The sequence below is a fragment of the Ursus arctos genome, unplaced genomic scaffold (genome assembly GCF_023065955.2).
Source record: "Ursus arctos isolate Adak ecotype North America unplaced genomic scaffold, UrsArc2.0 scaffold_85, whole genome shotgun sequence".
NCBI classification, from domain to species: Eukaryota; Metazoa; Chordata; class Mammalia; order Carnivora; family Ursidae; genus Ursus; species Ursus arctos.
Window position 1 is genome coordinate 14,286 of NW_026623106.1, and position 27,625 is coordinate 41,910.

The 27,625-nt window shown below is 49.2% G+C and overlaps 1 protein-coding gene and 1 non-coding gene across 2 annotated transcripts in view; both read left to right on the forward strand.

Annotated features, from left to right (window-relative positions):
- Positions 1 to 21,743, forward strand: part of LOC113249473 (myomegalin-like) — a 35,942-nt gene extending 14,199 nt beyond the window's left edge. The window contains 14 exon segments of the mRNA XM_057309490.1: positions 437 to 622; positions 3,865 to 4,116; positions 5,075 to 5,206; positions 5,902 to 6,021; positions 7,642 to 7,831; positions 9,497 to 9,621; positions 12,561 to 12,611; positions 12,614 to 12,784; positions 15,189 to 15,305; positions 15,878 to 16,104; positions 17,257 to 17,400; positions 18,454 to 18,592; positions 18,890 to 18,936; positions 20,684 to 21,743. Coding sequence (XP_057165473.1) covers positions 437 to 622; positions 3,865 to 4,116; positions 5,075 to 5,206; positions 5,902 to 6,021; positions 7,642 to 7,831; positions 9,497 to 9,621; positions 12,561 to 12,611; positions 12,614 to 12,784; positions 15,189 to 15,305; positions 15,878 to 16,104; positions 17,257 to 17,400; positions 18,454 to 18,592; positions 18,890 to 18,936; positions 20,684 to 20,725 — 1,943 coding nt within the window. The 3' untranslated portion in view covers positions 20,726 to 21,743.
- A 4,821-nt stretch (positions 21,744 to 26,564) lies between these two features.
- On the forward strand, positions 26,565 to 26,726 carry LOC125281925 (U1 spliceosomal RNA). The gene has a single exon (XR_007189006.1). It is a non-coding gene; the product is annotated as a U1 spliceosomal RNA (small nuclear RNA).
- Positions 26,727 to 27,625: the final 899 nt, after the last annotated feature.

The following is a 27,625-nucleotide window of genomic DNA, read 5'->3' on the forward strand; positions in this document are numbered from 1 at the left end:
CCTTCATGCTCTCAGAGGAGTTCTAGTTGTCGGGAGTCTTGTCACAGGAGCAAGGACCGACTCATACCCGGGGCACTTGAGAACACTGAGGCACAGCCGTCCTGACCCATCCGTACCTGGGATGGCTGGGAGTGGCTCCCATAGCTGCCTGGGTTACAGTTCTGCCACCTTGCCTTCTAGAGCCAGTGGTTTCCAAGATGAGCATAGAATATGTATGCCGGATATCCCTGGCAAGGGAGAAGGAGGAGCGGTCAACTAAGCCAGCCTCTTGGATAGCAATGCTTGCCTTTTGCCTTGTCCGCCAGCACCACGCGGAATGATAGCCACCCCGCAGGGAGACATCTGCACAAGAAATAGTTTCATCTTCTCCATCTTTTCCCCGTTCCTTTCTCTCACTTTCTTTCTAATGACTTGTCTCCTTTCTTCCCAAGTCTAGGCCTTCATTGTCCCTCCATACCCACGCTGGTTAGACTTCCCCAGGCACCACTGCCCTCAGCTCCCCCCAGCTTCCTGCCTTTCAGCTCCACTGGCCCTCCCCTCCTTGGCTGCGGTGAGACACCCGTGGTCTCCTTGGCAGAGGCTCAGCAGGGGCTGCAGATGCTGCAGAAACAGTTGGGAGAAAGTGAGCACTTCCTGCTGCATCTGTGTGCTTGGGCATGGCAGCCCCACCCTGCGTGGCTCTGCATGGCTTTGGCTTGGTGGCAGAGTTCTTAAAAAGAACATAGGGTGTACACGTTGCCAGCAGATGGTTGACAGATGGCCCAGCTTGCTTTTTTTGGGAAATATATTTACTGTTGTCTTGCTGGTGTGTGTGTCTCATCGCTTCACCAGGCCCTAGAGCTGCTCCTCTCCTGCTGCTGACAGTGTGGGGTACCAACGAGTATGCTGATGCCTGACACGCCGGTGATGTGTTTGTAGGCAGGGCATGGGCCACAGCTTTTGTGTTGCCTATGTGAGACGAAGAGGCCATGAGAAAGACGGCCACTTTCCGGGGAATCCTTTCCAGGCCTGTTATATTCTCCTCCTGTGAAAAATGCTCTTAATCAAGGTGAGATCCTGACATCATCAGGTGGAGAGCCAAAAGGGTAGTAGTAGTAGTAGAGGATTCAGAAGAGGTGACTAAGCCCCTCTTCCTATGGCACAAGGTTCATTTCCACCCCTGGACAGGTGACATGTGGGCGGCTAGAACCAGAAGCACAGACTGTGATACCTGATTGTAAATTCTGTCCTCTGACTCCCAGAGATCATTGATCTTATCAGTTACAGACTATGTGCAGTCAGTCAGCTTTTTGGAAAGGCTTTGATATATGTATGGGCTGGATGCCTCATAAAGATTTTGTGTGTGATCAATTATAGCTTAGAAAAAAATAAGGAAAACCCTCACATGAGGAATTTGCTCTCTAGTAATGCAAAAACGAAAACAAAAACAAAAACAAAAACAGCACCTAGAAATCAGTTCGATGTTACCTTAAAACCACATTCTGTGCCTTAAAAAAAAAATAACTCAGGTGAGCCAGAGATTGATGGTAAGGGTCACCAGGTGCTGTGTCGAGTAACCTAAGACCACAGCTGAGAGTCATACACCTGAAACCCCAGTTGTCATTTACCCCACCTTATTTCTTTTGTCAACGCTGAAAATGAATACACTGTCTAGTCTACTCTGTTCCACTTTGATTCCCAGAACCAATTAGGTAAAACCCTTTTTAGGAGAGTTTGCACATGTTCCTTTTTTGCAGGCAGGGAAGTCTAGAAGACTGCCTCCTGCTTATTGCAGCTTCACGCAGGGGTAGCAGTCTAGGCTTACCCAGCAACACGAACCTGTTCTTCCCTGAGCCTCACACCACTTGCATGATAGGTAGAGTCAGAGTAGGGGACTAAGGCTTAGGGGAGTAGAGCTACTTGTTGAAGGTTACTAGTAAGTGGGAGAGACGGGCTTGAATCCAGGTCTTCTGCTCCCAGTCCTGTTTTTCCATGATAACTTTTCTGTCTAGGATGGTTTTGTTACCATCCTGCTCAGAGCTAAGCTCGACAGATTCTGGAAGCCCCTTGTAACAACCTTTTCTGTTTCTCTTTAGAGATCAGTAGAAGGTTCTGATGTCTCTGATCTAGAACTTGTTATTTTAGCAGTTCTGGAACCAACAGTTGATGGATAACAAATTTGTCCCATATCAAAAGGGCAAGAATGTTCTCTAGCTTACTTTTCTTTTCCTTTACCTTTCCATACTTGTCAGTTTGTCTTTGTCCCAAAGGAAAAATAGGACACATCTGTACATGATAAAGGGTCTGTTGATATGTGTTGAAGTCATACCTAGTTAGAGCCATTGACCAGAGTTTGGATGGTCCCAGCTTTGGTGAGCAAGATTATAGCCCTGTCTTGTCTGTCTGACCTGAAGCACAGCTCTCTCTGAGGGTCCACAGCTTACCAGTGTTCCTTGTTTGCTTTGAACAAAGCTTCCATGTGGACAGTGGTGCATGGCGGCTTCTCGGGTCACCGTGGGGCAAAAATCTCCTTGTGCTAGAATCTGTCCAGTGTCTTTGCATGGTTTAGGGCATGTGCTCTATGTTGTGTGACCAGGGCAAACTGGAACATGAGAATACTGATTGCTGTTACTGATAGACTTGGAACCTTCTACGACCTTGGTTAAAAAGTAAGCTGTCAACACAACCCTTTGCGTTGTGTTGGGCTGGGGAGGAAGGGGGTGTGGAAGAGGTAGGAAATCACATCTTTACTGAATCCCAACTAAAATTTAGATGCTGAGGGGCGTGTGGATAGCTCAGTTGGCTAAGCATCTGGCTCTTGTTCTCAGCTCAGGTCTTGATTTCAGGGTCATGGGTCCAAGCCCCACGTTGGGTTCCACACTGGGCATGGAGTTTACTTAAAAAAAAAAAATTCAGATGCTGACATTTCTCATCGCTCTCTTTAATTCCCAGTGATCCTAATGAACATCTAGTATTTTGCAAATTGTGGAGGGAGAGACCCAGGACAGTACTGCTCAAACTTTGCTGCGTATTAGAATCACCTGGGAGAACTTTAAACCATCCAGTGCCTAAGCTGTACCCCCAGTTAAGTCAAAATCTCTGGGAGGTCTGGGCTTCAGTGTATATTTGTTTACATTTTCCAAGGTGACTCTAATATGTAGCCAAATTTGAGAGCCAGTTACAACTGGAGATAAAAATTGACAAGTGCCAGTTGCATTATCCCCTCAGAGGAGTTTGGCTTGGTTGGAAGGAATGATGACCTCTTCCTCTTTGCTTCGGGTGACCTATCTGTTTACTCTGCTGTCCATGCTGATAATCCCTAAAAGAAAGCAGTCTTCTGAATGTAAATATCCTAAACTGCAGCCCTGCCCATCTCTCTCTGTCTCTCCCAGAGACTTCTTTTTACATAGAAGCAGAGATGATTTGGCTTAGGGGAAGGCCGATGATTTCCCAAGATCTATGAAAGCATAAGCCTATGTTAAATGAAAGGTCCTACATCCCTCCATGGATGCTAGTACTGAGCACATCTGTAAATAGGAATGTGCTATATCCCCTGACTTTGGGACTGAGTTCTGGAATTTTCCTGGGCTCTATCAGGAGGAATTATAATAGAAGCCAGGAGTGGGGCCACTGGACTTTTCCTTTTCCTGGTGACTTTCAGATACTTTATCCATCCTCTGCCTCTTGGTGTCTCATGCCAGCAAACACATGGGGTGAAAGTTATGGCCTCTAGGGTATGGTCTTCATCTAACCAGTATTCTGCAACATACTGGGATCTCTGACATCGCACGTCCCCTTTAGTGTCCATTCTTAACAATCCCACACTTCGTTGCTGGTCCTTCCCTTCCAATCCTCTCTTCCTCACTCCGGTTTCTTTCTGCCCAGGTGTCAGCACCGTCCATCCTCCTTCCCCAGCTGCATTGCCAAGCAACCATTTAGAAGCCACCTCTTCCCACTATCTCAACCCCGCCCAGCCCCACTCTCCTCTGAGGGGCAGCACAGAACTGGGCAGAATCCTGGAGCCTGGCTACCTGGGCAGCAGCAGCCAGTGGGATGTGATGAGGCCTCAGAAAGGGAGTGTATCAGGCAACCTGTCCTCAGGATCCTCTGTGTGTCAGCTTGACTCCAAACCCACAGGTAAAACATGAAGCTGAATGGGTCAGCCTATGAAACAAAATCTCATTGAGAGTCTACCCCTCTCCTACCTGGGCAGGGGCATTTTTCATCTCTCTAGTCCCCGGCTCACGGAGTGGGGATAAAATGAAAGGGCTGGACCTTTCTAAGTGGCCCCCTTCGGCCACCCTTCACAGGGCCTCAGTGCTATTCAGGGGCCTGGGAAAGTCTGGGACACATCCTGTGCTCTCACACTCATGTCATTAGCCACACGGGAGAAGTTCATGTCCATGGACTTTTATCTCCTCTCTGAGGCTGGAGGAAGGGCTTGATGCCTCATTAAAGAATGTTCAGTCAAGAGTCAGTAAGAGGAATGGTATCAGGGCAGAGTGAGGTCTTCCCTAATGCACTCAAGAGAGAAAGTCACACTTAGGTCACCACACCTTTCCAGATACTTCAGTTATTTTTCTAAACCATGTGGAACTCCCTCGCACCAGTTACACTGGTCACTGCACACTTATATTTAAAACTCCCTCACACTTTCGGGTGCCTGGGTGGCTCAGTCGGTTAAGCATCTGCCTTCAGCTCAGGTCATGATCCCAGAGTCCTGGGATCGAGTCCCACATTGGGCTCCCTGCTCAGTGGGGAGCCTGCTTCTCCCTCTCTCTCTGCCTCTCTGCTCTGGTCATGCTCTCTCTCTCTCTCTCAAATAAATAAGTAATCTTTAAAACTCCCTCATGCTTACTGTGTGTAGGAGGAGGCTTTGCACCAGGCTGTCCTGGGGCAGAAAGCCAGTTTGGTCTTGGAGCAGAGTCGCCATGTTCCTGAGTGCCCATGTGAGAGAATGCAGTTAGTGGAAGGATGGGGATGTTTAGGGATCCTGCTGAGGAGCTGCTGGCTGAGCCCCACCCCCACCTGGGCCCCACTAGCGACCAGGTTCCCCACCTCCCACCTCTTCCATGTCCTGGCGGGATGGTTGCAGGGGCTGACCTGCTGGAAGAACATCTTGGTGAAATCCGGAACCTGCGTCAGCGGCTGGAGGAGTCCATCTGCATTAATGACCACCTGCGGGAGCAGCTCGAACACCGGCTCAGCTGCACGGCCCGTGGGAATGGTAGGAGAGGCCAGAGCTGCCCACTTTTGTCAGGACTGGGGAACTTCCGAAGGGAGGGCCCTTAAGCTGAGCTTCACACTTTTCAAAGCACCATGCTAGGATTTTCTCTACCTGCCCCTTCCAAACAGTCTGCCAAGGCAGGTGGGGCCCGTCCTCTTATCCTCACTTTGTAGATAGACTGGAGCTAAGAGAGAACTTTCCTCATGGCAGAACTAACAAGGTGTGTCCATAGTGTCTGACTTCTCATCCCATCCTTAATCTTCTCATATAAGTGCCTACTGACCTCCCTGTGCCTTGCCATGTGATTGGCAGGTGGTAGAGCCAGGTCAGCGGGCGCCCTCCCCCAGCCACTCACTGAGGTGGCCTTTCTCCCGCTACTCTCCTCTCTGCTGTCCCTTGGAGGCCATTCCTTCTACACACCCTCATCCTGCCCGCAGCACAGAAGCTGCTATTGCAGGGCCAGAGCCTCTGGAACAGCTGCAAGCTAGGGCACGTAGTGGGGCCTGCACAGAACCCACTGGTAGGAGGCACACAGAAACCAGGCATTTGGCCCACCAGGCTTGGGGTCCAGGCCTCGAGTACCCAAGCACTGCTGCTGGGTTGGGACAGTATTTCTGGAGGCACAGAATGGGTAGCTTCTTGAAAGTGTCTCTTACCCAAATGTGTAACTTGTCTGCTTGCACTTTCTGGGACAGGATCCAGCTCTAATTTCTACGGTCCTGGCCTGGAACCCACATCCCAGCTCTACAATGAGAACAGAGTCCTTAAGGAAGAAAACCGGAGCCTTCAGGCTCAGCTGAGTCATGTTTCTAGAGGTGGGTGGTAAAAGCCACACACTGTGCTCATTCCCGGTCCCTTTCCCCATGGGCACACCAATCATGACTTGAAGCCAAGAGAAGGTGGAGACAACAGCTAACCAGATCCGCCAACCCAAAGTCCCATGGCTGTCCTCCGTCTAGAAGGGGCTGCTTCCTGAGAGGTCCTAACCATGGGCCCTCACACTCCGAGTCTCTAGGGACAGAAATAGCTCTGGGAAATCCACAACCTCTGTGCAACCCATAGATACTCAGATATTCAGTCATTAGTTATGAAACTGGATACTAGTTGGGTGTCTGTTCTACCTGTCCAGACTTCACTGCAGCCTCATGTGTCTCTCCCGGTACTGAGCTGCCATCCCCATCTCCTCACTACCTCCCCTTACTCACCCACTCGGGCTCCTCTCTGCTCAGTAATCCTCAGGACTTTGTGTCTGGAGGCACCAGCCAAATGTCCTCCAGAGCTTTCCCAGCACTATTCGATGGGCATCCAAGGGGGAGAGGGCATCATTTCCTCTGTGACCTGGGGGGCAGCTGACCTTAGTGTCAATTGACTTGATCAAATCAATATATGATCAATAACAAATTACATTTATCTGCAAATATTTATTGAATAGCCATAAAAGACTAATAGTTTCCTAAAGGATTAAACCCAGAATGAAAGAATGCTTGTGAAACGGGAAGAGACATCAAGTGGTATTTCTAAATTTGCCTCTTCAGAGCAGGAAGATGTGAGGGGAAAGGTCACTGATGGGGAAGTAACGAGTCGTCACAGATAAGAAAGAAGGCACAACTGCTAAACCACCATTGCATGCCGGGACAGGCTAGCACAGACCTCACAGGGGAGAAGACACTAAGATGTGAGCAAGCACAGTCGACCAGGCCCAGGGACTTCCCGCCGGACCACTGACAGCACCTACAGCCTGATTCTCAGCGTGCCTGTCCTTAGTCTCTGAGAAATCATGTAGATCATTGAGATGCCACAAGCCCAGAAAAGAACAGATGTCCCCATTTTCAAATTGACGAATATAATACATTCTAAAAACCGTAGACAAGAAATCTTGATGTTGCTCTTTGGCAAAATTCAAGAACGGATTATCACACAGAGGGTGTGTGAACTTAAAAACAGTGAGCATTAGAAACCACAGCGTTTTTGGCGCTTGGGTGGCTCAGTTGGTTAAGCATCTGCCTTTGGCTCAGGTCATGATCCCGAGGTCCTGGGATTGAGCCCCGTATCAGACTCCCTGCTCAGTGGGGAGGGGAGTCTGCTTCTCTCTGTCCCTCTGCCTCCTCCTTGCTGCTCCTGCTCTGTGTCTGTCTCTCTCAAATAAATAAATAAAATCTTAGAAAGAAAGAAACTGCAGCATTTTCTCCAAAAGCAGGGTAGACCTTGTAGACCTTATGAAATCAGAAGATCAAGAGCATTGCCCAGATGGAGGCTCCCCATTCCCCAGGGAGTGTGGATGTAGTGACCTGACACCCTCTGCCTCCCTAAGCAGCTGCAGCATTAGCTGCCCTCCTGTTGCCTTAGTTCTCTGTGTCAGGATGGGTGAGCCTGGGCTTCTCTTCCTGATGACTATTGGCCCCACGGTAGAAATCCTCCTGTGTTCTGCTCACCAGAGCACTCCCAGGAGACAGAATGCCTGAGGGAGGCTCTGCTGTCCTCTCGATCACGGCTTCAAGAGCTGGAGATGGAGCTGGACCACCAAAAGGGGGAAAGGCAGCAGCTTCTGGAAGACTTGAAGGAGAAGCAGCAGGAGATCTTGCATTTCCAGGAGGAACGCCTGTCCCTCCAGGAGAAAGATTCCAGGTAAGAGGGAGCCCAGTAAGAAGGAAGGTGGCCCTGTTTGCAGATTTAGAAGAAGGGATATTGGCAAGACAGGTATTGGCGCCTTTGGGGACTCTCAGTTTCCCCTCTGCTAGTCCTGATTTATGGATGACTTTGAGCAGAGGGAAGGACTTCTCTGGGAATGCCTTTTTCATGCCAGAGTTGGGAGAGTAACACCCTGTTTTAGAAGGCTTCAGCATATCAGGGGCACCTGGGTGGCTCCGTCAGTTTTGTGTCTAGCTCAGGTCATGATCTCAGGGTCCTGAGAACGAGCTTGGTGCTCAGCTTGGAGTCTGGTTGGGATTCTTTCCCTCTTCCTCTCCTTCCTCCTCTGCCCCTCCCACTGCTTGCAAGCATGTACTGTCTCTCTCAAATAAATGAATAAATAAATAAATCTTTTAAATCATAATAAATGTTAGTAATGTGAAAAAAAAAAAGATTCTCTCTCCTTCTCCCTCTGCCCCTCCCCCCAACACTTTCTCTCTTAAAAATAAATAAAAAATATAGATAGAGGTTTGAAAATTTTTCTACTGTTTTGTGATTTTTGTGGCCCAAAGTAATGGCAACATGCCCATATATCAAAATCTCTTATGTGTGAACACTTAAAATACTTAGAAATAGAAAAATCTAAACTGTTAAAAAAATTTCCAAATAAAGAGTTTCAGGGCTTTTGAATTCATTTGTTAAAAGAATAAAGAATTCCCATTAGAAGAAAATTTGCTAGCCAAATTTCAACAAAATTTTGGGATATTTGGTACATAAGATAGAAAAAATTGGAATCATAATTCAGTTAATAATCACTGATGAACTACTATTTAGAGCTTTGAATTTTTGTATTACACCTCTTTCTGCTATATTAGCCATAAAACCCAGATTCTAAGGAAATTGAGCTTAAAAACCAGACCATCAGATCACATTATCAGAAAGGGTTAAGCAATGATTACAATAAAATGAAGCTTTTTGCTTCCAAAAAAATGTGTATTATCTTGTGCTATTAATAGGCTTTTGTATTTAATGATAACAAATAACAATAAATAAAAAATTTTAACAAAGATTTAAAAAAAAGGTTTTCAGCATATCAGATCCTGGAGAAAAAAATGTTCAGCATATCAGATCCTGGGAAAAAAAAAAGGTTTTCAGCATATCAGATCCTGGAGGAAAAAAAAGCTATTAATAGGCTTTTGTATTTAATGATAACAAATAACAATGAATAAAAAATTTTAACAAAGATTTAAAAAAAAAGGTTTTCAGCATATCAGATCCTGGAGAAAAAAATCCTTCCAGTTAGTTTAAGGATATTAGTCTCACCGTGGTGTAGGAAGCATCCACACCCTCTGTCATGAGCATCCCCAGCATAAACCCTAGAACTGTCTGTCACCTTGAGAAGAGCACCAAGGGGCAGTAAGAATACAGGGCTAGTGGGTCTGCTCCCAGCTAATGTAGCTAATGGCATGACTTCAAGCAAAGTTACTTCACCTCTCAGAGCCTCTGTTTCCATATCTGTAAAGTAAAAGTAATGGTCTTCATGACCCCTGCGTTGGCATCTAGGGCTAATACATTGTGATGCAAAGGCTGGCTGACAGCTGATTGTCCTGGAGTGGCCCAGGGGCCCTGGCCTCTCAGCAGGCCCTTGTCTCTCCCCTGCAGGCTGCAGCATAAGCTGGCCCTCCTGCAGCAACAATGTGAAGAGAAACAGCAGCTCTTCCAGTCTCTCCAGTCAGAGCTACAGATCTACGAGGCGCTTTATGGCAATTCCAAGAAGGGGCTGAAAGGTATGTGTTCTCCCTATTCCCCTCCCCCATGGGCTCCCTGCCCTTGCTTAGGATATTGGTGAGGTCTTTACCCTGGGAGTTGCAGAGCTCTGGAAAGCTACAGAGTTCTGCCTCAGAAACTCCCAGCCAGGTCTAGGGCTCCCAATAAGAAGAGAGGGGGTTCTCTCATGTGCAAAGCCCAAGGTTGGTGACATGAGCAAGATCCAGCCAAGACATCCTTAAAAGTAGGCCACAAGAGTCCAACTCTACCTACCTAGATGGCCAGAGAAAAGTTGATCGAAGTCCAAATTATACAGTGATTTTTATTTTTAATTCAGAGAACTGTCCTGACGGCACCATCATGTGAGAAGGTCTGGAATATTGTGAATAATCATATTGGCCACCCATGCAGCCAGTACAGCAGGCAACCAGCTCCCACCCTGACACATTTTCTCCCCCAGGGAGAAAATTAAAAGATGCAAAACAATTTACAGAAATGCCTCTAATAGGATCTAAATTTCAAGACTGGATTGAAATTTTAAACTGTTATATTGAGGACTTTTGCCACCTGCTAAAATACTGCTCTAATGTTGGAAAATCTGCTTCTATTTCCCCCTTGTTGTTCAAATGGGGGGGGGGGTATTCTAAACATCAAGTTAATAACTCCAACCAGGCTGGAACTGAGGATTGAAGTCAATATGATGAAATTTAGAAAAGATAAAACAAAAAACAACCCTGAGCTTGGTTAAAAATATCAGTGGTAGAGGTAAGGGATGGGGAGGCCTGAGCCATTCGTGGGCTTGAGGATGTGGAGTTAGTTAAAAACCCACTGGGACAAAGAACTTGTAGGCAAAGGTTGCTACAAAAGGCAATTCAACTTGAGACCGCAGTAAGGTAAGAGTGGTGTCCATATGGAGAGACCATGTTGGAAATATTGTTAGATTGTGGGGCACCATCTTGTAAAAGAGACACTGGCAAACCAGGGACCCTAGTGAAGGAGGTCCCTGCCATGCCAAGGGACCAGAAATCTTCAACTGTGAAAGAAACTAAACAATTTTAGGCCTGGAAAAGATCACAAGGAAATGAGAACTGGCTTTAAATATTTGAACAATTATCAGGTGAAAAAGAGCTGATGTGTTTGGTGTCCCTTTAGAAGGCTGAACAAGGGTCAAAGGATGAAGGGCAGTGGAATTTGGACTTAATAATTAAGCCTTCCTTACCACTAGAGCCTTCGAGTGATGGATTGCTAGTTTGTGAAGGAATAAGCTTCCCATCCAAGCCTCCTTTAGATAGAAAAGGATGACTTGTCAAGGATCCCATAGAAGCAGCTCTTGCTTTGGATGGGATGTTAGCTCTCTAAGCCTTTCAATTGTAATTTTTTTTGATCATATGTTTAAAAATTCCTTAAGTAGTATGGAATTTTCTGTATTCAGCCAAATTTGAATTTTCAGAAAACCTGATTGGATTTCCTAATTTGCTGATGAGAAGGTGAACTAGAACTTGAAGAAGTATTAGGCTTACCGCAGACTGAGAGAATAGCGTACTTGGGCTCCTGGGAGCGTCGGGTCCAACCTGCCTGTGGGAGAGCTTTGTAACAGGGAGTGTGAGAAGTCAGGTCAGTTGACGAGACAGCCGCCAGCATATAGAGGACCTACGAAGTACGATGAAAGTTTGCAAGCCATGGAAAATGAGTACGTTTTTCCAAGCAAAATAGGTACTTGATGGGAGCAGAACTGTCAGATGGTAGGACTATTGGGACACGCTGGAGTCAGGAGACATTCGAATCAGGGAAACCACTGAATGGGTGCAGTTATAGGGCATTTACGTGAGGAGACTCTGATCCAAGGTGCTGTTGGGAAGATAAAGAGGAATGGATAGATGGACAACATTTTTTAAAAATAAGCAAAACTTTGTGAGAATTTGGATATAGGGAAAGAAACAGGAAGGAGCTTCATGGAGCTTTGGGGTTAGTGTCTAGAAACCACTTTATCCTGACTACATTTTCTTTCATGCCTTTCTCCTTTCTTATAGGTGTTTTAGGAGTCATTTCAAAACTACTACCACTAAAGCCCCATGGTGTCTTATCCTTAATTCTATAATGGCATGAGAACCATGAATTCTGTGATATCTCTTTCATATACTCATTTGGTCACAAAAGCTGTCTGAACTGACCAGAAGGGTATTCACAGCCGTCACTTACCCCGCTCAGTGATAACGTTCACCCAGCTCATCACAGAAATAGGACTGTATTTGACTAAAGGCCTGTGGCCCAGGTGCATCCCGGTGCGTGTGCTACATGATAGATGGCATACGGATCCTGCTGCCTTCCTAAATGCCAGAACAAATTCTACTTTTTGAAATACATTTGGCTTCAAGATTTCAGAAAAGATATATGGTCTTGTAGAGTATTTCTTAGCTCTCTTCATTCCCAGTATGAAGAAACAGACTGTGTGTGGCAAATGGAGGTAAAAAAAACATGGTGAAGTGGAACAATTCAGTGAGTTGTGACCCTGGCCTCTAGTGGAGACTCCCGTTCCTACACGCTGCCAAAGGCCTGGTGCCTTCGTCTCCTCTCCGTGGGGACTCCTGAACATGGGGGCATCAACTGTCCTTCTCCCTCATCCCCTGCCCTTCTCTAGTCCAGTGCTGACCCCCTATCTCGGAAGACCTTGCTCTCGGGCCTGTAGGACTAGGGTTACCGTGGAAGTAGAATACTAATAGGCCTTGACCCCATCTTCTCATCAAAGGCTCTCTAGATGCAGGTGAGCCTCGGGGCAATTCCAGTGTGTGGTATCTCACTCAGTGTGCGCCAGGCCCCACACAGGGAAAGTGGCAGCTCTATCCCAGGTGTGTTGCCTGGGACCCTGAGAGGCCAGTGGAATGTCCCAGCGGAGTGTTCTGACCAATGCTTGGAAAAGCTTGGATCCGAGCCACCAGGCCCCACCTCTCTCTTCTTTCAGCTTCCACCCGGGATGCCTGTCACCAGGTCCCTTTAAGCAGTGACTTGAGCCACCTGTGGCAGAGATTCGAACTTTGCGAGGGCAGCTGGAGCGAAGCATCCAGGTGAACAACTGTCTGCGACTGCAGCTGGAGCAGCAGTTGGAGGGCGAGGGGAGCAAAGCCAGCCTCAGCCCCTCTTCCGCCAACCAGGAGGACCCCGGAAACAAGCAACCAGTCTTCCAAGGTAGGAAGGACAACGGGACCAGGAAGCCCGTAGCCAGTGGGGTGGTGGCCAGGATGTCTGTGGTGGAAGGGACTGTCTTCCCTCTTCCACGCTCCTTAGGGTCAGGGTGAAATCGGAGGCCTTTCAATCTACAGCCTCGGGTGAGAGGGCAAATTTTGGGTCACAGCTGGCTTGGGCTCCAGATTCGGAGTCTGGGCATATAGGTTGCTTGCCTTGGGCAAGGTGTTTGAAGTCTCAGGTACTTAAGCCTTACTTTCCTCATCTTCAGGGTGAGGATAATAATCATATAGATGTTGTATGGTCATTTGGAGCATTAAGTGAAATAATTTACAAGTGTCTGACACGATAAGGATGGCTCAACAGTTAATAGCTGTGTATGTTAATATCTATTCCTTGTATTTGTGGAGTGCTTTACAATTTACCATGAATTTTCAAACAATTTTTCAAACTGTTTTATCCGAGGTAAGGGAGGTTTTATTCTCGGTATTTCAATGTGGGAAAACTTCGGCCTTGAGACATTAACCAGGACACTAAAGTTTGCAGCAGCTAAGACACCAACCCAGGATTCAAACCAGATGTTTTGGTTTCCAGCCCCTGTCCCTCCTCCTCACTATGCTCTTGCTCTGTCTCGGTCTCGCTGGCCTTCCAGATTCCCATTCCCTGATTTGAGGGGAACTCAGCTGAGTGGAAACTGTTCCTGTCCTGGAGGCGGTGCTGGCTGTGGAAAGCAGGGGGGGAGGGAGGACAGCCTCGTTTATTCCCCTTGGCTGTCATCCCCTTCCCTGCCCTCTTTGTCAGTCCTTCCAGATACTGCCTTGCCTGCTCTCTTCCTCTCTTCTCAAAGTCCTTCATCCAGCCCCCTTCACCTAGCTTCAGTCTGAATGTTAATACTGCCCCCCCATCTTGACACACTCATTTCAACTTCCTCTTTCTTTTCTTTTTTTAATTCACCATCTCCTCTCACCTCCAGAGCCCTATTTTCAATTGTGTTTCAATAGGAGGCATTTCTGCTCAGGATTATCTAAAGCGGAGTTTCAAACGCGTTCATGCCTGCTTTTCCTGGGCATGTTAATCTTAGTTTGTCCCCCTGGTCCTGCTAGATTGTCATTGATTAGACAATGACCTCACTTGTCAAATGATGTGAGGCTCCCAAGATCCAGTGTTGTGGTCATTAGATAAGAAAGTGTCCCATGGACTGTGGCCCATAGAAACTGCTCGACCACAATAGGTGGATGCCAGGCTCCACCCGGGCTGCCGTGATGCTTGTAGTGTTCACTTAGGACTCCCTGCTCTGCCATCCTACCCGGCTTTCCCTTTTCACTGCGTCCCCACGACCCCAGACAGGACTCAGCCCCAGTGACTCCGCCACTGCTCCTGTTCCTCGCCCACCAGAGAGGCCTGAGCTGGAGAGCTGGTTCTAAGCCACCTTTGCCTGGGCGGGATTGTTCCTGTCTTCTCTGGTATTTTCCAATACCAGGTCTTGGTATTGCTACCTGGTCTGCAGGGGGACGTCTCTAACCCTCCACGCCCTCTGTCTCTACTCTTCTCCTCCTACTACATTTTTTCCAGCACTAACTCATCAGAATGGTGATTGGAATGCTAGTTTAATTGTCCACAAGTCCATTCATCCTTTGATTCAGTATTTTTGACACATATACCCACATATGTGATGTGGAAATATTGGGGTTCAGAGCTGACGGCCAAGAAAGAATGTCTTGAGACATTTTCGGTGCGAAAAGGTGTTTTTATTATAGCACAGGGACAGGACCTATGGGCAGAAAGAACTACACTGGGGTGGTGAGGAGCCATTGATTACATGCTTTGGAGTTGGGGGAGGTACAGGCAAAGGGAAGTTTCCAAAAGGACTTTAATATGCTAAAGAAGACTCATGGGATACTGGAAGCCTGGCTGTTGTCAAGCTAGGACTGTTTTTCCCTCTAGTAGGTCATTAAGACAGTTGGGAGTTCCTGAAGTAATGTCTTACTCTGCCTGCCTCAAGTATTTGTCAATGGGTTGTAGGTTATAAGGAAATTTAACTTTATCTACATTTCCTTTTGCCTTTGTTCTCCACCTCATGGTATGCATATTTATATTTAGTTACAAGGCATTGTATTAGAAATTGCACACATAATTATATTCAAAATGCAGGTTAGAAAAATGCACCTAATAATTTTTCAAACCAAAAGTCGCTTCTCATGGAACACGCTTCCGTTAAAGGAACATGTGTTTGTTCCAAGCTAAGGGATGTGTTTGCTGTTGCTTACAATCACGGTCTGGGAGTGATGATTGTGTAGGAGACAAACCACGCTGCCTTAGATCTCTGCTGGTGAAGACTAAGCTGTGCATGGGCTTGGTGAGCAGTGTTCCAGGGTTGCTGAAAATTGTTCTTGTCTTTATGCCCTAGACTCCATTGCTTCCCCTCCAGTCCGAGATGTTGGCCTGAATTCTCCAGCGCTCGTGTTCCCCAGCCTTTCTCCTGCTGCTCCTGGCTCAGAGACCGCCACTTTCAATAGGACAAATGGTAAATATGGCAACTGAACGATTCAGGGACTGATGATGAAAAATTACCAATGCAAGTAACCTTTGGTTACTAATGGACACATTATCTGATTGTAGACATTTTTCTCCCTGGGTCCCAAGGTCTTTAGCCCTACTCATTGCACCTTCTGTGGCCACCTTTCTTGCCATTATTCTTCCTCCTGTGGTTTTCCTATTGCTCTGTTGTGCTTCATTGCCCAGTGATCTCTCCCTCCTTGGAAGTGCTCTCTGTGTCCAGCTTAATTAATTTCTTTCTGTGTCTTCTTAACCGGAAATTAAAATTTTTTTATTAAAATAATATTTGTCCTGGATATTTCATTTGTCAGTAAGGATAAAATTTGCCTCCTGGCAATTTTGTCATTATGAGATGATGTAAGAAAGATTATAAAAACATAGAACCCAGCAATCTATGGACTTCACACCTTGCTTGTACTTTCCCAGAGTGCCTTTCCTGTTCCTGGCCTCTTTCACTATTTGATGTCTATTTTAGAATGAAGTGGACTGAGGGTATGCTTATCACTGTGGATTCTACGTTGTTCTGGTTTTGTTTTTCAGAGCTGGATTTGGTGGCTTCTCCAGTAATGAAGAACCCTCCCAAGCTGGAGGGCGAAGCTACTGATGGCTCCTTTGCCAATAAGCATGGCCGCCATGTCATTGGCCACATTGATGACTATAGTGCCCTAAGACAGCAGATACGGGAGGGCAAACTGCTGATCAAAAAGATAGCAGCTCTTGTGAGATCAGCCTGCACCTTCCCTGGCCTGGAAACTCAGGGCACAGAGGTAATCACGCTGTAGGTCTTAGGGGCTCCTTTTCCTTGTGCCCTTTCTCCTTCTGATTGTAGCTTCTTCTCCCACTGGCCATCTCCCACAGCTGAGGCTACATCTTCTGCTTACGCCCAGCCAGGCCCTTGTTCTCCATCTCCTGTTTTCTCTGTCCACTCTGCTCTAACTGTTATTTGCTCTCAGAAACACAGAAAAGCCTGAGGAGCATTGTCATCCTCATATGTAGAGCATTTGCTGAGTATTGGCTTATGTGTCGTGCTCTTCTGAGTACCCTTTGGTCACTTATTATCTGGTCCCGTCACCCCGGCACATGGTCATCAATGGGCAGAGTAAAGTCACTTAATCATGTGGCTGGAAATTCAAGATTTGCATCCAGATGAACCCCATGTTTTGGAAGGGCTGAGAAGCCTGGCAGCCATGGGATTTCTCTGTGCAGACTGAGCAGGGAAGACAAGTGGGCAGCATGCCTTCTCAGAGTATTTCCCCACTCAGAGAACAGCTACCAGCTGCTGTGCTGAGCCACTGGAGATGCATGGACATGCAGGGACAGCCCTGTCCCCAAAAGCCCCCACTCCAGAGAGAAGCCCACACATCCAAGGAAATAAGGGCAACAGGGGTCTGGGCTTAGTACCAGAAGCCATCCTCCGAGTTGTGAGTGCACAGACACAGAAAGGGGTCATTGTGCCAGGCCAGGAAAGTCCCAGAGTCCTTAGAGGAACCACTAGGGGGACATGCAGGCTCTGAGTGATGGAGGAGAGCGTTCCAGGTAAAGGGAATGGCTTCTCAGTCCTTGGAGCTACAAATGGTTCAGCCCAGTTGAAGCAGAAAGTAGGATTTAGAGATTTGCATGGGAGTGCCAGTGCAAAAATCAGGGACCGTAGACTTGAGAGCATGGAGTAGGACTAGAAGCTTACGGAGAGTATGAGAGAAGCCAGAATCTAGTGATTCTTGCAAGTTGGAGGTCACTGCTGAGGTGGAGATCTTGGGCTTCCAGGTTAAAAAAGGGTTTCACAGGGTCAAGCAGGCCCATGCCTGTGCCTCACTCACCAAGGAAACCTGAGCCCTGTGCTGTGGGAGCGGGGGGTGGGGGTGGGAGAGAGTGATCTCTCAGCCTCGGTGGTGTCCAGGGCTATCTCCCCCTTCTCCCAGGTGCCGGGCAGCGAAGGCATCCATGAACTTGGGAGCAGTGCCCAGGCCCTGCTGCACACGCTGGAGGAGTCAGCCTCCCTCCTCACCATGTTCTGGCGAGCAGCCCTGCCAAGCTCCCCGAGCCCTGCCCTGTCTGGCAACACGGTGAGTGGCAGCCTCCTTCACCGCTTCTGCCCCAAATGCCATTCTGCCTCCTCCGTCCCACAAGTCCTAAAGGTCAGGAGCCAGAGAGTTGAGTTGGGACAGAGGGGCCTCAGGGGACTGTTCCCAGAGGAAGACCTGTCATCCATGCTGGCGGCTGGCAGTACAGCTCTGATGACATCCCTTCTCCCACCCCCAGCAATGAGGGAAGGACAGAATATGGAGAGGGAAGACACATGAGAACCCTGGCCACCAGGAATGTTCAGGTTCTTTCACTTTCTGAACTTAGCTGAGCTGAAAAATTTAGGGACCTGTGAAAGTGTTAACATGTCCTTTCCCCCTATGTCACCCCCACAGAATGTCACCATGAGATGACCAGCCTCCTTTAGCCACCCACTGCATCCCAACACACAGCTTCCCTCCACATCTTGGGGCCAGGCCTGGGAGAGTCAGCCTCCCCACCCATCAGGTGCTCTCAGATATGAGGCCTGGACTCTGGTTGGTGGGAGCCTGGACAGGAAGTTTTCTCAATCTGCCCTCCTCCCCCTCCACACCCCCACCCCCAGAATTCTAGGCCAGATTAAAGTTACTGACACCGTATGGGCCCAAACTATGCCAGTTCCAAGGGAGAGGTTGTTTTGCCATCTTGAAATTGGTCCCAAGATTTACAACATGGCAGACTGTCTCCCCAGGCATAACATTCCCAGCTAGAAGTCTGATCTGTGATGCCAGGGTGCTAGAACTAATGGGGCACTACATGTGAGCTCTTGTTCCACCGCTGGGAGTCCTGGTGCTGCCCTGGAGTCAGGTTCTCTTCCGCAACAGGAGTGGAGGCCTGTGTCCCTCTGCATGGGGGCTCCCAGGTTCTCCGTGTTCCGACCGAATGGCCTCATTCTAAGCTGGCCTCAGCTGGAGGGTTTTAGAGGCTTTCATGGAGGGACTCCAGTCCAGAAATAGTGCAGAACATTGTAGAATCCCACTTGTGACTTTCAAGAGCCACAGAGCATGGGGTGCTTTAGGCCTTCTGACCTTTGACAGCCTGTTTCCCTTCCCCAGGGACAGTCCATGAGAAGGGAACTTCTGGAACTGAGAACCAAACTGTCCAAACAGGAGAGTCTCCTTCAGAGCACAGCAGAGCGTCTGAAGACTGCCAACCAGCAGAAGGAGAGCATGGAGCAGTTCGTCTTCAGCCAGTGTGGGTGCCCCCGAGCCAGGGGATGGGAGAGGAAATTGGGGAAGGGGGGGAACTTCCAGACTGCCCACTTGTGCTACAGATGGATGGTGACCCGACAGACTGGAGGTGGGGGGTGCACACTGATGTCATGTCGCCAAACCTCCTGTGCCCTGAGTAATTGTGGATGCAGAGGGAGGGGCGCATGGAGGCAGCAGGAGACCCTGAGCTGAGCGGCCAATAAGACACACTTTAGAACACACCAGGCAAGTATGGGCCCAGCTGGTCACTGCTGCCTGTTGGGCTGTTTTATTGTTTCAGCGACCAGGACACATGATGTTTTGAAGAAAGCAAGGACTAATTTGGAGGTAAGGAGACCACTGCACCCACCAGAGACCCCAGCCCAAATCCAACTCCACCTGTCTTCAGAGTCTGCGAATATCACCGACCCACTCTGACCTTCCAAGAGAAGATTTCTGGTCCACTCCTAGGACTCGGGTCCTCATTAAGTGTCCTTCTGCTTCGCTCCCCATCCCCTCTCCATCCCAGTCCCTCCCCTGCCATCTCATCTCCCTGTCACATCATCACCCTCTTCTCTCCTCACCCCACTTCTTCCCTCCTTTAGGCCAAGTCAGGAGTCCGAGGAAAGCAAGTGAGTAGATTCCCAAGATCAGAAGACATGGGGAGTCCGCCTCTGAATTACCTTCCAGGAAAGGGTCTCTCTGGCCAGCTCTAGTGTCTCCTGTAGCACTTTTCAGTTCAGGAAAAAATAAACCCGAGATGCAATCTTATTGGTTGATTCTACTGCACACTCAGAGAAGAGCAATTCAATTTTCACACATCTTTCTCCAAAGAAAACCACTGGGTCTTCTTGACCTAAAGGAGAATTTGATAATAAATAAAAATGAAACTTGAAGGGAAACATTCTATCTGTATGGCAGGTGTTCTGTACGTTTACGTATAATACTAACACTTTCCCTAGCAGTAAGCTGAAGTGTAGCAAATAGCTTATAAATCAGAAACTAAACCTTTCGGTCCACCTGGGGGGCTCAGGCAGTTGAGCATCTGCTTGATCTTGGCTCAGGTCTTGATCTCATGGTTGTGGGTTCAAGCCTTGTGTTGGGCTTCTCGCTGGGCATGGAGATTTCTTTCAAAAGAATAAAGAAAGAAACCAAGCCTTTCACTTGGATTTTAAAGCTCTGCCCTAAGCAGTTGGGCCTATTCCTGGGAATGTTCCTCATGTAACCTGAGAGCGTGTTGATCCCACAGCGTGAAAACGGGTCGGACCATGCCTTCACCCTCCTTTTCTTTCTTTTTTTTTTTTTTTTGTGGGGGGGGGGCTAATTCCCTTTTGTTCTTCTCTGATGATTCCTTTCTTTCCTGAGCCTCTTTAGAAGAACACTTACAAGATGGCCTCTGTAAAGCCTTATTCCTGTCCCAGCAAAGGTAACCCAACAGCCCCACACACCCACTGGCTTCCCTGTGTTTGGAAGTTTCCTCTGCACTTCCCAGAGACCAATGGAAAGGGCCTGAGGCCTGGGTTCTAATCCCGGGCTTGTCACTAACCGACCCTGTGGCTGACCCCTCAGGGACGATGAGCCCACCACCCCTCATCTGAAAGAGGTGGCACTAGACGCAGGGAGTCTCTGAGCTCGCTGCTGCCTGGGCCCCTCCCTCTCCACATCAAGTAAGGGGGACATGAACTTAACAGGGGACTTCCCTGTACAATGTCCTCTCCTTCCTGCAACAGGCTGCTTCTACGTGGGCATGTTTCATACTAAGCGCTTCGGTTCCTGGGAGGTCACAGAAGCCATCATTTTGCTCTGAGTGAACTGGGGAGTGACCTGGCCCCTGAAGAGGGCGTGTGGGATGCGGGCACCTCGTGTGCAGTGGCTCTGAGCAGGGCCGTCACCCGCCCGACGTGGTGGGGAACTTTCCTTCTCACCTGGTGGCACCAGTGGCTCCTCAGGACTGCACCCCTTCCCCTGGGCACATCCTCCTGACAGGCTCTCCTTGAGCTCCTGGCTCTGCCACCGCCCACTGCTCACTGCAGCTCTGGGAGCCACCAGCAGGGCCTGACAGTAGCCTCTCACCTTGTTGCATTTTTGTCTCCAGGTGAAGTTCTTAAGGGCCCTGCCCTGCACCGCAGTCTTGTGACCCTTGCCTTCCACGAGCCACGCAAGAAGAGGAGCCACCAGAGGTCCTTCAAATAGCAGGAAGGCTGGGCCTGCCCCCCTTTTGTGCAGACCCCAATCTGTTGAGGAGACCTGGACCCCACTTCTCCACACCTGCTGGAGTGTCCAGGAGGAGTCAGAGGCCAGCCTGGTGGAGGAGGGTGAAGGGCAGACAGCCTCTCCTGCGGCTGAGGAAAAGCATCCGCCAGGGTCTGCTCAGCCCAGCCCTGAGCAAAACACGCAGGATTTGTAGAGGAGCTCGTGACACTGCTTCTAAGCACCACACTGGGCTGGGAACTGCAAATGGCCATTTCTCGCTCTAGCGCCTGTCCTCAGATGGCCAGCTCGGGGGACACAGGACCCTGCTTCCTACAGATGGGACACCTGGTCTCCACACGGAGCTCCTGGGCCCACTCTGAAGCCCACGAGTGACAGCAGTGGCCTGAGGGCCAGTGGGGCTCAGCCCGCACCACCCCCAGATCCACGCTTCGCTGGGGCCAGCTTAGCCGGGCCACCGTCAGCCTGGGCGTCAGTCTACACCGGGGCTCCTGAGTGCTTTGGATCCACGTGGTGAAAGTGGTGGCTTCCCACATGCCATCTCCTGCTTAGCCTAGCACCTCCTATTTCCATTCTTTTATGCTCTCTGAAGTGTGGCCACCTCAGTCTAAATATGCTGTCCCCTCGCATCACCCTAGCTCCTCTCTGGGGAACTGGGGCTCATGGCCAGGCCAAGGCCAGTGAAAGTCCTGTGTAAGACAAGCCAGCGATCATTTTGAAGTGGCACCTGAGAGGCCCCCAGTTATGGGAAAGCCTAGTCTGTGTCCTGACAGTGTTTTGAGAAGGTGTGTACGTGTGTATAAATGTACGATAGATATTTATCTATGTTGCTATGGCAATATGTCAAGGGCAGCATAACTGGTGGACAGGATCTGTTAGAGAAAATGAAACACAGTCTCTTTGGTGGCTATGAAAGTAAAATGTGTATAAAGAGATAAAACGTTCTTCCTCACCTGCTCTGCTTCTGATTTTGGCACCAGTCTCTAGGCTGAATGTGTAAGAGTAGGAAAGACACCCTGTCCCTCAGAAGGTCATAGTCTAACGCTTCAAGTCTAACTTTAAAAGGAGAACTTTTGCCTTCTCTCTCATTTTGTAAAAATCCCCAATCTCAAAATATAAGAGAGTGGTTCTTAGATTTGGAGAGCCTTAGAATCAGCAGTGGAGATCACAGAAGGCACTTCCTGGGTCCCAATCCCAAGAGACTTCCTTGGTGTGGGTGCCCAAAATCTGCATTTCTTACGTTAATACCCTTGTGATTCTGATGCAGGTGGGCTGCAGACCACGCTGTAAAACTGTTGTACTCTAACAGTCACCCAAAAGTGTAAACACAGGTTTCTTTTTGAAGATTTTATTTATTTATCTGACACTGAGAGAACACAAGAAGGAGACAGGCAGTCAGAGGGGGAAGGAGAAGCAGGCTCCAGCTCTGCGGGGAGCCTGATCCCAGGACCCTGGGACCATGACCTGAGCCTAAGACAGACACTTAACCAACTGAGCCACCCAGGCGTCCCCAGTTGTATTACTTTGATCGATAACCTTTCATTGAAAGTGTAGGGGGCTCCTGGGTGGCTCAGTCATTAAGCCTATGCCTTTGGCTCAGGTCATGATCCCGGGGTCCTGGGATCAAGCCTGCATCAGGCTCCCTGCTCAGTGGGAAGCCTGCTTCTCCCTCTCCCACTCCCCCTGCTTGTGTTGCCTCTCTCCCTGTCTCTCCCTCTGTCGAATAAATAAATAAAATCTTAAAAAAAGAAAGAAAGAAGAAAGAAAGAAAGAAAGAGAAAGGAAGAAAGAAAGAAAGAAAGAAAGAAAGAAAAAAGGAAAGAAAAAGAAAAGTGTGTAAGTCCTTCCATAAATGTTGGCATAGAGATCTGCAAATATTCCCCGGGAAGTGGCCTTACTTATGTCCTTTTGCCTTCCAAGAATTACTATTAAGCTATCAATTATTTCCTAGAAAGTGTTAAAACCACGGCCAATAACAACAAACAAAACCCTCAAACACTCTCCTCACAACCATCACCACGACCACCAGTAACAAGAAGACCCAAGAAAAGACCCATTTGAGGGAGCAATGCCTCCTACTTTTCTAGTGGATGGAGTGACCCCGCATCTGCCCTAATGCTCTGTTGTTCAAGTGTTTCCATGAAGGCCTTTGGCTGTCCATATAGAGGAACTCGCTGGCCCGATCAGCAGAATGGATGAATGTCAGTAAACTATTAAGGCAAAGAAAGCAGGCACCTGGGTGGCTCAGTGGGTTAAGTGTCTGCCTTCAGCCCGTGGTCCCGATCCCAGGGTCCTGGGATCCAGCCCCACATTGGACTGCTTTCTCAGCAGGGAGCCTCCTTCTCCCTCTACCTCCTGCTCCGGCTCCTTGTGCTCTCTCTCTGTCTATCAAATAAACAAATAAAATCTTAAAAAAAAAAAGGTCTTAAAAAAAAGATTTTATTTATTTATTTGACAGAGAGAGACAGCCAGCAAGAGAGGGAACACAGGCAGGGGGACTGGGAGAAGAAGAAGCAGGCTCCCAGAGGAGGAGCCTGATGCGGGGCTCGATCCCAGAACACTGGGATCACGGCCTGAGCCAAAGGCAGATGCTTAACGACTGCACCACCCAGGCACCCCAATAAATAAAATCTTAAAAAAAAAAAAAGGAAGACAAGGAAACCAAGTGGGAGACCATGTTGCCCTGTGCTTATGCCAGCACCCCAGCAATTCCTCCTCCATCCCTGTGCCACCAGGGCTGGTGCGCCCTGATGGGATCGTCAGCAATCAATGGACAACACAGATAGTGCTTCTACAAAATTCATTTGAGGTACATAACATTTAGGAAAGCAATAGCATATGACATCATATAAACCTCACTCTGCTCAGGATCCAGTCACAGCTCTCTTTTGGGGAAAAGCCCTAAAACTGTTGCATTTCACCCTTTGTGAAAGGTGGAACAGTGGGTCTGTGCCTTAAGAGACCTCGTTGCAACAAAAACGGACCTTTGAGGGGAGAATCATCCAATATTCACCTTTCTGTAAGGTCTATCCTACCCCTCCCTGTGAACAAAGCCCACTCTTAAAAATTAAAAATCCTTCTGGGTGAACACCAATGGCTTCCACTTTGCATCATTCACGTAAGAAGCTTGCTGAGCCCCCGCAGGGAAGAGACTGAGTCCCACAGAAAAGAATGGAAAGAAAAAAGACGGCAGGTGATGGGGAGAACAAAGGCCAATGAAATGTAGAGAAAAGTAAATGTCCTTGGCACCTGCAGCCCATGAGTACAAAGCCTAGACAGAGCAGGACAGTCCTCCAGGAACTCACAAGTGCACTACTGGTAATGCTTTGCTGGAGGTAAAAAGTAACCTCTGCTGGACAGAAGCCAGACCTCCAGGACCCTGGAAGTCTCCTTGAACACCTAGAAATCCCTTTGGAAACTTCCTTATCTCTACCCTCCGCCCCCAATGTACAGGATATGATCATTTGCTCCTCAAAATCCCAGGGCAGCTCTTCTTGCCCAGGGGTCCCATCCCGGAGCTTCAGTACCAACACCCTTTTGCCCCGGAGACGCCTCAAGAGTTCTTTGCTGACCGTTCGCTCCTGGCCCACATCGCATCAGCAGGTACCTAAGCGTAACACGTAAACACTAATTAAACTAGCCCTTGACCTGTAGACCTAAGACAGACAACCTGCAGAATTTGTAGAGAATTTATTGCCTCCCCCAGATCTATTTACCGCTGAGCTGAAGGAGGTAGACCCTTACATTGGTTTTCTATTCCTGTGATACCAAGTCGCCAGAAATGTAGCGCCCTAAAGAGAACACATTTTTTATCTTCCAGTTCTGAGGGTGCAAAGTCCCAACAAGGATCTCACTGGACTAAAATCCAGATGCCCACAGGGCCACCTTCCCTTCTGGAGGCTCTAGGAGAGGGTGGAAATTGGTCAGGGGAAGCCTCACTAACATGCAGTCAGGAGGTTTTAGCAAGGGAGCTCCTCTGCCCTCCTTACCTCCTAGGGCATTGCAGCCCCAAGGGGAAGAGACTGATCTGACCTGACAGGGACTTGACATTGCACATGGATACGCCCCCACTAACCCCGCCAGAGGAAGAAACGCTAGCCTCGTCCCCCAAGGAGACACCAGCACACAGCACACTTGCAACTTACGGTTTACCCTGATGGACTTTTAGAACAGCCTTCCCAACTGACCCCTTTGCTCCAAAAAGAAGAGCTTACCTCCCCTTTGTTCTCCGAACTCAAATATGGTTTTGCCACAGCTGGTTTGTCCCAGATCGCCTTTCCCTTTTATTCCCCACGAATCGACGCGGTGTCTATTCTTTAGGTTCACAAGACAGTGTGTCTCTTTGCCTGTTGCATCTGTTAGAGGCCCCTCCTCCATCCTCAGCCCCAGCCCCAGCCCCAGCCCCAGCAGGCAGGGTCCTCCTCACACAGCATCCTTCTGACCTCCTTCTCTGCCTCTTCCAGTGTTAAGGCTCCCTTGTCATTCCAGGGTGCCCAGGTTCCTGGCATTAGCATGGGCACCTCCTAGGGAGGGGGCATTATCCTGCCCACCACCACACCATGAAGTCAGGTGACAAGTACAGTTGGACGCCCCTTCCCCGCCCCCCAATCTTTTCTAATTTCAACAGTCCGGTCAAAGTAAACCACTACCTCAAGGCGCAATCAAGGCAAAGGCAGATCAGACCCCTAGCGCACTCCATCCATGACCCTATAATTGCCCAATACTAGTGTGTTCAGAGAGTACTTGTTTTGCTTTGTGTTCCAGACCTGGCTTTTTTCCCTCGAAAGGCCGACTTTGACTGCAGAAATCTCATCGAAGGGGAAGCGCCCAGCGGTGGAGGGACGGAAGGCAGTGGCAGAGTGGGGCGCCTGGGACCCCACCAAGCCCCTGCTGTGAACTCAGCCCTGAGGAAGTGAGTAGAAGGAATGGTTTCCTCTGGCCCTGCCCTGGACTGCGGAATCCTTGGGCGCCTACCCCGGGCGGCCAGGAGGGGGCGCCGAGACCCTGCCCTAGGAGCCCTCCAGGTGAAGCAGCAGGCCCGGGGATGTTTTCAGCCTGTGGGATGTTGCCAACAGGTGTCAGCCCCAGTGCCCAGAGGAGGCGGACCTTTGTTCCCCGGGCCCCCCACCCCCGGGGTGTCCAGACCTGGAGGGGGGCGGCTGGCTTGGAGGCTGAGCTCCTGAGGTGCAGCCATCGCTCTCGGTTTCCTCCAAACCAGGTTCTGAGGAGAGGGAGAGAGGGCGGGGGGAGACGTATCGGCTCTTGGAGGGCTGGTGGCAAGTCCTTCCTCTGTTCCTCCCAGGCTGGCTCAGCCTTCCCTGTGCTGGGCGCTGGGGGGAGGGGTGTGTGTGTGTGTGTGTGTGTGTGTGTGTGTGTGTGTCTGAATGGGAGTGTGGAGGGGTCGGGAGCCAGAGCTGCAGGGAGAGGGTGGAGGAGTGGTAACCAAATCAGGGTGGAGGGAAGGAGGTGGAGGAGACTGTGAAGGCGACGACTGAGAGGAGAGCCGTGACGTCACGGACGGGGCGTGTCCGATGTAAATCAGGCAACGTTTAGGTGCGGTTCTGTGCGGTTGTATTGCCAGGGCTGTGGAAGTAGCAGAAGTAGCAGCGCTGTTGTTTCCAAGGTATTAGGAAGAACTGGGTGGAGGGTGAGGATGCTTGGGACAGGAGTGGGTGCCGAGGGTTTTGGGGTGTGGCTAGGCGAGTGAGCTTGTGTGTAAGGTGAAAGGCGGGTGTGGCTGGAGTGGTTTGGTGGCAGCGGGAGTCATACTTACCTGGCAGAAGAAATACCATGATCAAGCATTTAGTTTTCCCAGGCTGAGGCTCACCCATTGTACTGCAGGTGTGCTGACTCCTGTAACTTCCCCAAATGGCAGAAGCTCGGCTACATAATTTGTGACAGTGGGCGACTCCATCCGCACTCTCCCCTGGTGCTAGCTCTGTAACAGAAGTTTTTTGTTTGTTTGTTTGCTGTCTTGTTCTGTTTGGTCTTCTGGTCAGACCAAGCAGTGGATTCTGGAGACTTCAGACCTCAGTGTTGGGTAATATTCTCTTTTGCTGTTGCTCATCAAGAGTGCATGGTGGTCAGTGACTGTCCACAGCTCTCACTTGCCTGACATTTTGGGTGTTGGGTTTTTCATGCTGTTGTTCTTCCTGCAGCGAGGTGCCAGGTGCCCACCAGTGCTCTTTACTATCTCTGCTTATACAGTAGCTGGCTTGCAGACCTGTCATCCTGCAGAAGTGCTTTCTTTCACTTCCCATGGAACACTGGTCAGTGTTCCTTCTCCTTTCTGCCCTTCCCACATACCTGGCCAGTCACCCTACAAAGCCTCATCCAATGCCCAGACTTCCTGACCTTAATGAGGCCACGTTGTAGCCTACCAAGATAAGCCTTCCTCCCGAGGACCCTTCGGAGACTAGAGATGGTCCAGCTTGACCTACTTCGTTTATTGTAAGTTTACTTGTGGAAGTGATCTCTACACCCAAAGTAGGGATTGGGCTCCCGAAACCAGCTCCAGAGTTCTGTGCTCTGCCAATGGAGCCAGCTAGGCGCCCCTTGAGGGGCTTTGGAAGAGGGAAGTCTGTCCACTTGCAAAGGACCCATTGGGGTGGCACCAGAGACGTTTCCCAAGCAGCAGGCTAGCTCTTGGGCAAGGGGCCATGGGGCTTCTGCATGCTCTCGGGCTCAAGCAAAGACTGTCCTTAGAGCTGTACCTGCATTGTTGTGCAATTCCGAGCTGGAAGAGGTTTCTGGCTTCATGCTTTCGCCAGAGCTGGGGCTTTTTCTCTACTCAGTAAAAGCCTCTGTTCAGAATCTACACTGACCT